The sequence below is a fragment of the Chionomys nivalis genome, chromosome 8 (assembly GCF_950005125.1).
Source record: "Chionomys nivalis chromosome 8, mChiNiv1.1, whole genome shotgun sequence".
Lineage (NCBI taxonomy): Eukaryota > Metazoa > Chordata > Mammalia > Rodentia > Cricetidae > Chionomys > Chionomys nivalis.
Window position 1 is genome coordinate 66,460,149 of NC_080093.1, and position 12,106 is coordinate 66,472,254.

General features: G+C 39.3%; 1 protein-coding gene across 7 annotated transcripts in view; it reads left to right on the forward strand.

Moving 5' to 3' along the window:
- Positions 1-12,106, forward strand: part of Ate1 (arginyltransferase 1) — a 131,907-nt gene that overhangs the window by 19,733 nt on the left and 100,068 nt on the right. For 2 of the 7 annotated variants that reach the window (XM_057778531.1, XM_057778529.1), the window contains exon 7: positions 3,433-3,559. The exons of 2 other annotated variants lie outside the window; for them this stretch is intronic. In XM_057778531.1, coding sequence (XP_057634514.1) covers positions 3,433-3,559 — 127 coding nt within the window. Of the gene's footprint in view, positions 1-2,487; positions 2,617-3,432; positions 3,560-12,106 lie in introns of all 7 variants that reach the window. 3 more of the 7 variants (XM_057778530.1, XM_057778528.1, XM_057778534.1) reach the window with 2 other exon arrangements.

Genomic DNA, 12,106 nt, shown 5'->3' on the forward strand with positions numbered 1-12,106 from the left:
TTTTAGGCAACTATTATTAAAATTGTTTTAAAAATTTCAGTTGTAGCATGTTAATCAGGGTACTCTGGTCTTTTGTGTTACTTGGTTGCAGTTAAGTAGTTTACAAATACAAAAACATTTTAAAATTAGTTTTATTTTAGAAGTTAAAATGGTAAAGGTTTATACCATAATAAGTAAATGAGTTTTATTATAATATTCCAACCTAGGTCTTGATCAAGGTAGCACCAGTGTCCCCTCTGTAAACCTGAACCTACCGACACTCCTGTCTTAGTCAGGGTTTCCATCGCTGCGGCACAACACCACGGCCTAAGAGCAAGCTGGGGGGAAGGGGTTTGTGTGGCTTACACTGTTCATAATCTCTGTTCATAATCAAAGGAAGTCAAGATAAGAGCTCAAAAAGGGCAGGAACCTGGAGGCAGGACCTGACACAGAGGTAATGGAGGGGTGCGGCTACTGGCTTGCTCCCCATGGCTTACTCAGCTTGCTTTCTTATAGAACTCCAGGGAAGGCACAACCTGCAATGGGCTGTATCCTCCCTCATCAATCACTAATTTAGAAAATGCCCTACAGCCAGCCAGATCTTTAGAAGCATTTTTCTCAATTGGGGTTCCCTCCTTTCAGATAACTTGTGTCAAGTTGACATAAAACTAGCCAACACAACTACCAGATCCTTTCTCATTAAGAAATCCCAGCCAGTCTAGCTATAAAGTGAGTTCTAGGACAGCTAGATCTGGTACACAGAGAAACCCTGTCTCAAAAAACCAAACCAAACCAAACAAACAAAAATCCTAGCTAATTTATCTAAACATTTTTTATGCTACACTCCCATTTTTCCCAGATTGTTTCATATTTCAACAACAAATTGGAACTTTAATATTAATTATATATAATAGAATTATTTTCTAAGACATTAACCATGATATTAAAATATTATTATTATTTTAATTTAAAATATCCTTATACTTGATTGAATTTTTAGCTTAATGTTATCTAAGGATATTAATGCTGATCTTGATGGGCTGGAGAGATGGCTCAGTGGGGAAGAGTGAAGACCTGAGTTCGAATGTCTAGCACCCTTGTAAAAAGCATGGCTGTGTATGCCTGTAACCCCAGTTTTGCGGGGTTTAGGCAGGCAGATCCCCAGAGCTTGTTGGCTAGCCAACCTACCTAGCCAAAGTGGTGAGCTTCTGGTTTAGTGAGAGGCATTAAGATGTACAGCAATGGAGCTGCATTTGGCCTGCCAAACATAGGCATGCACTGCACACGCACAGACACACAGAAATTTTAAACCGTTCACTGTAGATGTATTTCAGACAAATTTTAACAGCTTTGATTATTACAACTGCTTGCTACTTTGATATAAGTTTTGAATTTCCCCCTCCCTGAATTGTAGAGAATTGATTGTACTACTTAAAATACTTTAAGAAGAGGTTTTAATCATTTGATCATAAGTAGTTTATTCAGGGAGCCAACCACACCTCAAAAATAGTTCTGCAGGTATCAATATTTACATTTTTTTTATTTTTTATTTTTTATTTATTTATTAAAGATTTCTGCCTTCTCCCCGCCACCACCTCCCATTTCCCTCCCCCTCCCCCATCAAGTCCCCCTCCCACATCATCCCTAAGAGTAATCCGGGTTCCCTGCCCTGTGGGAAGACCAAGGACCACCCACCTCCAGTAGCTCTAGTAAGGTGAGCATCCAAACTGCCTAGGTACCCACCAAGCTTAACATGGTAGTACCCAGGGTGTGAGGAGTTTATTTGCTGGGTATCACTCTTCCCTTCGCCAACATGAAGTGCCCAGTTATGCCCTTATTGTAGTATATTTAATTTCTTTTTGTTACTGTTTTATTAGTAACAAATTTTCCCAAATTTTGGTTAGTAATTAATAAGATAAATGTCAGCTAGTCTTGTGCACAGTTACCATTTTTAACTTATTTAAGGCCCAGAAAGTTTTGTTTTTGACATCATTACAGCGTAAAGGAAACCTAAGAGAGTCTACGTATACTAACTGTATAGTGAAGTACACACACTTTGTGAAAGTTGCCTCTCATAGTTATAGGGTTAGTTGTAGGTTTATAGTTTATAATGATGAATAAACTTGCCCAAAGGTCTAGTTAAAGTTCTTAGTAATTCTGACTGATTGACTTTTATTAAGTTGTGGACAACTAAAATTTAAGAGTGTTTGTGTTATCAGTGCTAGAAGGACCTGTCAGTTCACAGAAGAGATAGATATATGTAATTAGTCAGAGATGAGACTTAAATATACAGGATATCCTCTGTTGCTTTCTTTAAGTAGATTGTATATTGTAGCAATAACTTTTTCTTCATTTACTAACAGTTGATTTTTAATGTTAAAATATATGATTATGCTTTAATATTTGTTGAAACATAGTTTTCTGATTGGGAGTTTCTGTTACTGCATATTCTGCAGAAGTGAATCAATGAATGAATTAATAAACATTGTTTTTTAACCCCTTCTGAAGGTGAGGGTGGTGAGATCTTCTCCACCAAGTCCTCAGTTCACAGCCACATTTCAGGAGTCTTACCAGGTCTATAAGCGTTACCAGATGGTTATTCACAAGGATCCACCTGATAAACCAACTGTGAGCCAGGTCAGCGGGCCAAGTATGAGGTCTTGGTTTAATTATACTTTATTTCTGTTTATATCCAGTTTGTAGCTCATCTGCACAAAGATAAGACTGAGTGAGTGGACATTCTGTAAATGTGAATTCGCTGTTGTCATGCTAAGTGCCAGTTATACATAATGTCAAAGTGGAAAGTCACACGCGAAGTTGCTTTTATTCAAAGCTGCTGTGTATGAACACATTTATCTATAAATAGTGGTGGAGTTTCAAGTTCAAAACATAGGAGAAGAAGGTGTACTTGGCCTGGTGTGTTATTATGCTTCATCCATGTTAGAAAGTTCTAGAAAGAGTTCATAGCAGCTCAGTTATTCTTTATTAATGGAACACCTTACATAAAAGATGTGTAGGAAAAGGAAGACTGTGGAGACCTTTAGTAGAATCCTTGTCCACTTTTAATTTTATATAACAGATGATTAAAAAAAGTGTGGGGGATGAAAAAAAGCCTAAAGCACTTCATTCAGAAGAGGTGGCAGAAGTACTGGCTAAGACCAGTTGGTAACAGTAGCGACTAGTGTATGTGACAGCACAGCTGATTGATTGGTAGAGGAAAACCAAAGCAGAAACAAATTGGCTCTTAGGAGTTTAAGGTTTTCCATGAGTGTTGGTCGAAAGTTGGCACTCAGGCCTAGTTCCACTTAGCTCCATTCCTGCTATTTCATGGCAAATCCTGGGCTGAACTTTGGAGGTGGTTTGTGGAGATCTTCCTCTAGCCTCATCTTCAGAAGCGTGTCGACAGGTAGCGTTGGTTCAATAGCATTGGCTTCTATTTCCCTTGCTCTGAAGGTGAGGCTAGTACCCGCCTCCTTTGAGGATCCAGAGTTCAAGTCATCCTTCAACCAGTCCCATTCTTTATATATCAAGTACCAAGTGGCCATTCACAAGGAGACACCTGTTGAATGTGGAAAGTCTGAGGAACTGTCTCTTAACCATTTTCCTTGTATTGACATGATTCTAAAGAAAGACAATGTATTTTAGCTGCCAAGTAGAGCTGATAACTCTTTTTAAGTGTCTTTTACTGAGCTTTTGTGGAAAGGATTCAGACCTTGCATTTTAAATCCTTTATAAAAAAATAATTGTAAATTCAAGAAGTTTTCTTACAGTTTTCTCTCTAGAAACCTGAAAACAGAGTTATTAGGGTTTGTTCTCCAGTCTAAGCCAGCAGGCATTTACGGCTTATCCCTTCGAGATTATTGCAGATAGCATCACCTAACAAGCACTTGTTGAGAGAGGCTCCATTTCTCAGGCTGTGGGTATTAAATGAGAGAGAATCTACAGTTGTTACAGTGGAACAGTGACGTGTTGGAATAAAGGCACAAACAGGTGCAGAAGTGACATTGAACCAAGCTTCGGCAGATGAGTAGGAGTGTATCTGGACTGAGAGAGAGAAGGGTGTTCTTGGCAACGGTTTGAGCATGATCAACGGTGTGCAGGCTGAACTACCAGTGTGCCTGAGGACCCACTACTTAGCTTAGTATGGTCAGAGCATTGGCTGTGTGTCAGGTGACAGAGAACAAATGAGCTGTGTAGATTTAGTTAGGAGCCAGACTTCTTTTTTTTTTTTTTTTTTTTTGGTTTTTCGAGACAGGGTTTCTCTGTGGCTTTGGAGCCTGTCCTGGAACTAGCTCTTGTAGACCAGGCTGGTCTCGAACTCACAGAGATCCGCCTACCTCTGCCTCCCAAGTGCTGGGATTAAAGGCGTGCGCCAGACTTCTTTTAAAAGTTATTTTGGAAGCGCTAAACACCCTAATGCCATTCTCCATTTCAGCGGTTCTCAGCGTGCTGCCATCTTTATTTTTGTCTCCCTTTCATGCCTTTGCTGTTTGTTTTGTTTTGGATTATTTTGTTCCAGATCTCAGCCATTGTGCCATTTTGTCTGTCAGTGCTTTACTATGTATGTGTCTTGACTTACTAAAAAGTTTGATAATGAGCTAAGACAATCTAGGAAGAATTAAAAATATGTATAGGGTAATTTAGCTACTTAGAAAAATCAGCTTGGTAGGCAGCAGAAAACAAAGCCCAGAAGGCTTGATAGAGCTGACCTACATTTTTCATCTCTTTCCATCTTCATCATTTTGTTCCTCTAATTCATTACTGTTTTCTTTTGTAATGCATGATTATTTTCTTGTATAACATTTAATCCTTTTAAGATTTTCAACTTAAATTTCTAAGTCATAAAAATATCTTGAAAGTGCCTAATCTAGAACTTATTCTGTGGATTTTTACTTTACAGGGTCTATTTCAGATTTATACTATCTTCGTTCCTTGTAGGTACAAAAAAAGTATTACCTCTGTGTATCTCTAGTTTCTCTTGTCTATTCCCTTTTTGTGCTGTTACGTTACTGTTAAAACATATTTTATGTATGATATAAATAAGTCATATTTTATATGATTTTGTGTCTTGGGGCTGAAGGGATAGCTCAGTGGTTAGGAGTAAGTGGTCTTCCAGAGGACCTGAGTTCAGTTCCTAGCACCCATATAAGGTAGTTCAGATGGAACTGTAGCTTTAGCTACAGAGGATCCAGTATTCTCTTCTGACCTCCTTAGACAAGCACACGCAGCAAACTTTCATGCAGATAATTAAAAATAAGAATAATAAACCTTTAAAAATGTTTATGTCTTTTAGAAGCTGGGAAAAAAGATAAGAGTAAATAAATATTGGGGCTTGAGAAATGGCTCAGCAATTAAAAGCCCTGGCTTCTTTTCCATAGGACCTAGGTTTGATTCCCAGCACCTGCATGGCAGCTCACAAACATCTTTACCTCTAGTAGGGGAATTTGATGCCCTCTTCTGGTCTCTGTAGGTTCTACATGCATCTGGTACACAGACATGCATGCAGGCAAAACATCTGTAGACATAAAAACAAATGTTTAAAAAAATAGCTATTTATAATTTGTCTTATTAAGCTTATTTGCTTCTTCTGGCTTTTGTTTGTTCCTGCTGATTTACGATCACTTAGACTGGTGTCACCTCCTGACTCTAGCAGTTTTCCCTGTCCACTTCATTACAGCCTCACTGTCACTGCGTTCATTTTCTATGTGTTACCGCCCCAACAAAACAAGTATGTACTTGCTGTTTTTACAGTTGCTTTTTAAAATCAGTGAAGCAGAGAAAGGCGAGTATGCCCTAGTAGTTGAGAAGCCTCTGTGCCATCTCTTTAGAGCCCCAGCCTTGGGGCTGGAGAGATGGCTCAGCGGTTAAGAGCATTGCCTGCTCTTCCAAAGGTCCTGAGTTCAATTCCCAGCAACCACATGGTGGCTCACAACCATCTGTAATGAGATCTGGTGTCCTCTTCTGGCCTGCAGGCATACACACAGACAGAATATTGCATGCAGCCTTGGAGAATGTGTGTAGCCTCCGCCGTGATGCTGGCTTCAGTAGTATTCTGTCTCTTCCCTCGATCTTTCCAAATGTTTGCTTCTGTTGGCTTTACGTGCAGCCTTCTGTGCTCTGCTGGTGGTTTGTTTTCAGCAGCACTCAGGTGTTTGTTTCTCTGTAGTCAGATGTAATTAAATCTCGATTTCGTGGGGGGGGGAGCAGTTTTTGAGGGCAGTCATTGAGATTTGCTCTGATCTGAGAAGATTTTCTCCCTTTGTCTCCCGTTCTGCATTCCTCTGGTAGGTCCCTGGCCCACAGTCTAGCTGTTGCTCAGAAGGAACTTCTGGATCCTCTTAATTGCTTACCACTATACTCTCCGCTGTTGTCAAGAGAATTCATGCTTGGACTCCCCCATAATTCATTCCAAATATAGCCAGTTCTTTGGGCAAGTAAAGCATCTCCTTCTTTTCTCAACACTCATTTGGCCTGTGTAGAGTTGTTCTGGGGGTTTTGTGTTTTTATTTTTTGTAACTTTCCTGCATAATTTATCTTAAGGGTGCTGTACATAGTTCAAACCTTTGATCATCTTCTCCTAAGATAAATAAATTGGAACTCCTGACTCCCAGGACCTTCCCACTTACTCCATGATAGTTCTGTGTCAGGAGGTGGTTTCTGCTGTACATGTGACCCTTCGCCTGCTGCGCTCCCATCCTTGTGGTCCTTACTACACATGCCACATTGATGTCCCCTGTCTGTGGGGTGTCTGCTCAGAGACAGGGACTTGGGCATGCTGCTTTGTTCTTCCCAGTTGTGAAGTGTGTTTTATATGAGGAGGTGGGGATTAATTTTGATACGAACTTCAAGAGAAATTCCCCCTATATGATTTTCAGTTTTCTCCATGAACAAATAGTGTTCCTATGCTTCATGAGACAAAAAGAAAAGCCAAAGGTGTTGTTTTTTTGAAAAGCTTCTCTTGCCCTGACTTGGTTTTTGAGACTATAGTAGCACATTGTAGTGTGTAGTTTTGTCAGTTTCATTTTGGCTATGTCATTAATCATAAAATAATCCTTTACATTCCTTAAGGTTTTTTTTTTTGAGGAATTTGAAAAAAAGGATATGTATAGACACCTTAGACATTTTTGATAGCAAGTCAGTATTTTTTTTTTCAGTAACATTTTGAGGAAAGTATCGTGTAGTTACACATAAAAAGAGTATATAGGATTTACAGAGTATTCCAGTATGTATTTCCAGTATGATTTTCATTCAGGCAGGTGTCAGATTTTTCAGAAAATAATATTTATAAATCAATAGGTGATTTGTGAGCTACTTCATGTATAATACAGTATAAAGGCAACATTTAAGAGTATTTGCTTTCTAAAAGGCAATAGTTTTATATAAATATAAATGTGATATTTTGCTGAAAATTTGATGTTGAATTCTAGAAAAATAATATTGTTTAATAAAAATTATTACACGCCAGTTTCTTAAAATAATTGCAAGGACCCTTCTAGCTCTGAATTGTCTAACCAGCAATAATTGTATCCCTGACGGCCTCAGATTTTGTGCTTGCTGATTGTTTTTTAGATTTTGTTAGCATTATCTGACACAAAAGCTGAAAGAATGTGGCCTCATACCTGTGTGTGCGTGCTCTAAGTTGAACCATGTTAGTTTTTTCCTTGCTTTATCTTTTTTTTTTTTTTTCGAGACAGGGTTTCTCTGTGGTTATGGAGCCTGTCCTGGAACTAGCTCTTGTAGACCAGGGTGGTCTCGAACTCACAGAGATCCGCCTGCCTCTGCCTCCCGAGTGCTGGGATTAAAGGCGTGCGCCACCACCGCCCGGCCTTGCTTTATCTTTTCAGGGTGAAGCATTCTAACTTACACATCTGACATTTCACTCCTAAATTCTTCAGCATGCATTTTCAAAAAGGGAGATATGTTTCTTTCTTTTCTTTTTTTCAAATTTTATTTATTATATATATATAGTGCTCTACCTGCATGCCAGAAGAGGGCACCAGATCTCATTACTGATAATTGTGAGAGCCAAATTGTGAGCCACCATGTGGGTGCTGGGAATTGAACTCAGGATCTCTGGAAGAGCAGCCAGTTGCTCTTAACCTCTGAGCCATCTTGCTAGCCGGGGAGATATGTTTCTATGTAACACAATATTATTATAAACCTAAGAAAATTTACTTTCATTTTTAGGAGTGTAGGTGTATGCCTGTAATTCCAGTATTTGTGAGGCAGAGGCAGGAGGATTGTCTTGAGTTTGAGGTTAGTCTGGTCTAGAACTCTTAACTGAGCCTCTTCATCCTCCTCTGTACTGCAATCCAGGAGACCAGTTCCCAGTTCTGCACCGGGTAGCATAAAGAATGCCTCAGAGCACGTGGGTTAGGAAAGTTTCTTCTTCTGAGGACTAGACTATATCTGAGGGTAAATAAACACATTGTTTCTGATGGTAACTTAAGAAAAAGAATAAGCACATGCTTTCCTAATGGCAACCTTCTCTTTTACTTTATCTTGAATAGTCTTTCTTTCTTGATAATCTCTCTACACAGTTACATTTCTTTACATACAGTTACATATCTCTCTCCTGCATAGTCATAACATGTTTACTTACAGTCACATCTCTGTCCCCAGCTACATCTACCTTTCAGGATACACACGAGTCCTTCTCTCACATTTCTCCCTCTTCTCCTCTTAAAGCAAAGCCTCTGGACAAATATGAATCACATTTTCAGGGTCATATAGCTCTTCTTGAGTAAGCAGTAAGAAACAGAGCCAAACTGATCACACAGTTTCTCTCAGGCTGGGGGATGTCACACTGACCAGCCAGTGAGTAACGCTTGGCTGTCCACGTAGCTTTAAGTGGTCAGAGTTCCCAGACAGAAAGAGACATTGAAATTTAGGACTTAAACAAAAAAACAGTTAGTTGGCTGGACCTTAAGGTTGGGAGTATGTGCAGAAAGTCTGTTGCTGAGAAAGTTATGTCTACTCAAGTTGCTTCATGCCTGACCTTGAGTCAGCAATAAACACCTGGGAAATTGTTTTTGTGTATCCATCTCCAGCGGCAACCAGTTTGCTTCGAATTTATTCTGAAGTCCAAAGTTAGCTGTCTCTGTGACTGAGAATACTATTACTTTATTGTGTCAATCTGAGTAATGAAAAATATCCTAGTATTTCTATTCATCAGAATTATAGAGTGTAATCAGAAGTCATCTTCCTGACCATCCACAGTGCCCAGTGGATGGAATTTATACATGAGATAAACAAGCGGGCAGTGGGGACAATACCATAGCTGTGGCTCATGAGGAAAATTATAGACAGAGACAAAATTATACATAGGCAATGGTCTCAGAAGTCTTACTTCACAAAACTTTGTCCTCATCAGCTAGTTGCTTGTCTGCTGGGTCTACCTTATGTATATCAATTGTCATGTGCTGTATATTCTTAGTGACCTCTGGTAAAGCCATTGGTACCAGCAGCTCTCAGCACCTCCAGTATGTTGCTTTTTAAAAATTGTGGGTTTGATTACTTTGACATTAAAAAAAAAAGGTCTGAGTATTAGCTGCTCTTGCAAAGGATCTGGGTTCAATTCCCAGCACCCACACAGTGGCTCACAACTGTCTGTAACTCCAATTCTAGGGGATCTAATGCCCTCTGCAGGCCTCCATAGACACCAGGCACCCATGTGGTGCATAGACTTAGATGCAGGCAAAAAAAAGCTCAAACACATAAAAGTTTAAAAAGTGTCTAAGCCAATTGATCTTTTTTAGAGTTCTGTATTTAGGATTTATTTACGAGTAATTATAGTCTTAATATTAAATGTTCTTATGCATTAAACTGTCATTAGTGAATTTATTTAATTATTTAATTGAGAAAGGATATCATGTATCCCAGGCTGGCCGCAACTTGCAGTGTAGCTAAGGCTAATCTTCAGTTTGTCATTGTCCTGCTGCTGTCTCCTGATTATAAGATTATAGGTGTTAACCCCCCCCATTCCTCATTTGTGTGGTTTTGGGACTTGAACTCAGAGCTTTGTACATTCTAGGCAAGTCTTCTACCAACTGAGCTGCATCTCCAGCCCCTCTGGGTGTCTTGAAAATATTGAAGCATCATGTATATACAGAAAAGTACACATAAGTGCATATACATTTGACCTCTTATGAAATTGGTTTCTAGGTCTGGGTGTGGTGGCTCACGCCTTTAATCTGAGCACTTAGAGGCAGAGGCAGGCAGATCTCTGAGTTTAAGGCCAGCCTGGTCTATATAGTGAGTTCCAGGACATCCATGGCTATATAGAGAGTTTCTTTCTCAAAAACATAAAAAAACTAAACAAAAAACAAAAATATCAGCCAACCAAACAAACAAACAAGAAACTAAAAAGACATGGATTACTTCTGACTCATCAGCAGCCCTTCTCCTTCCCGTACAGTACTTGTTTTCAGAGATTTGTTTTGTATTTAAGTTATGTGTGTGAAGGGGAGGGAATATGTACTGTAATTTCAGGTGCCTGCAGAGGACAGAGGTATTGGATCTCCCTGGAGCTGTTGTTATAGGCAGTTGTCAGCTGCTTGAGGTTTGTGCTGGGAACTGAACTCTGTTCCTTTCTAAGAGCAGCAGCAAGCACTCTTAACAATGGATGCTGAGCCATCTCTCCAGACCTGTGTTCTTTTCTATCATTGCAAGATAATTTTGTTTTTGCATGAACATAAGCATGATTTTTATTTTGTGTGTATAGGTATTTTGCCTACACATACCTACACAGATGTTTGCAATGCTTACAGAGGTCAGAAGAGAGGGTATTGGATCCTCTGGAACTGAAGTTCAAACAGCATGAATCTCCATGTAGATGCTGGGAATTGAACCTGGGTTCTCTGGAAGACCCAGTGCTCCTAACTGCTGAGTCATCTCTCCAGCCCCCAGGACAGTTTTCTTCATTCAACTACAGATGCATAATTATAATAATTCATATTGTTTTTTTTTTCCCTTCAAAAATTTTGAGACAGTGTCTTCAGTATATAGTCCTGGTTGTCCTGGAACAAGCTTTAAAGTCCAGGCCAGCCTCAAACTCACAGAGATACACTTGCCTGAGATTAAAAGAGTGTTCCACCAACACCTGGTAATTAAGGCTTTTTTTTTTAAGAATTTTTTTCCTTTTTTTTTAAAAATAAATTTATTTATCTGTTATGTATATAATATTCTATCTGTGTGAATGCCTGCAGGCCAGAAGAGGGCATCAGACCTTATTACAGATGGTTGTGAGCCACCATGTGGTTGCTGGGAATTGAACTCAGGACCTTTGGAAGAGCAGGCAATGCTCTTAACTGCTGAGCCATCTCTCCAGCCCCTTAAGGCTTTTTTTTTAATGTTAAAAATTTATATGGTTTGATGAGAATTATATCTCTGGCTTTAAAAGGTAAATCCGAGTAAATGATTTTCACTTCACTCTTTACATCTCTGAAGCCTTCAGGTGTAGAGCCGGTTTGTGGTGGATTGCTGCTGACCCAGGGCTGTGCTCTGGCATTGTCAGTCTTGGAGTTTCATTTCTTTTGCCACCATTTAAAAACTTGGGTACCTGAAAAGAAGCCCTTGTGTTATGATTCTTGTAAATGTATTTTTGCTGTTGATTCATGAAGCGATCTTGTACAAATGTGAAATTTGTAGTGATAGGGTTATAGGCTGGTATGCTTTTACTAAAAGCTCATTTTATTTTTTAATTTTTTTTAATATTTATTTATTTATTTATTATGTATACAATATTCTGTCTGTGTGTATGCCTGAAGGCCAGAAGAGGGCACCAGACCTCATTACAGATGGTTGTGAGCCACCATGTGGTTGCTGGGAATTGAACTCAGGACCTTTGGAAGAGCAGGCATTGCTCTTAACCGCTGAGCCATCTCTCCAGCACCTAAAAGCTCATTTTAAAAATTAACTTGTAGACCTCCCTATGACAGCCTGAAATAGAAGGACCCCCCACTTCTGGGAACACTTTCTTTTTCTTTTCTCTTTTTTTTCTTTCTCTTTTTTTATTATTATTATTACAAATTTTCACCTCCCATTCCCCTTCCCCTTCCTCCATTTCCCCTCTCCCTCCCTCTCCAGTGCAAAGAGCAGTCAGGGTTCCCTGCCCTGTGGGAAGTAA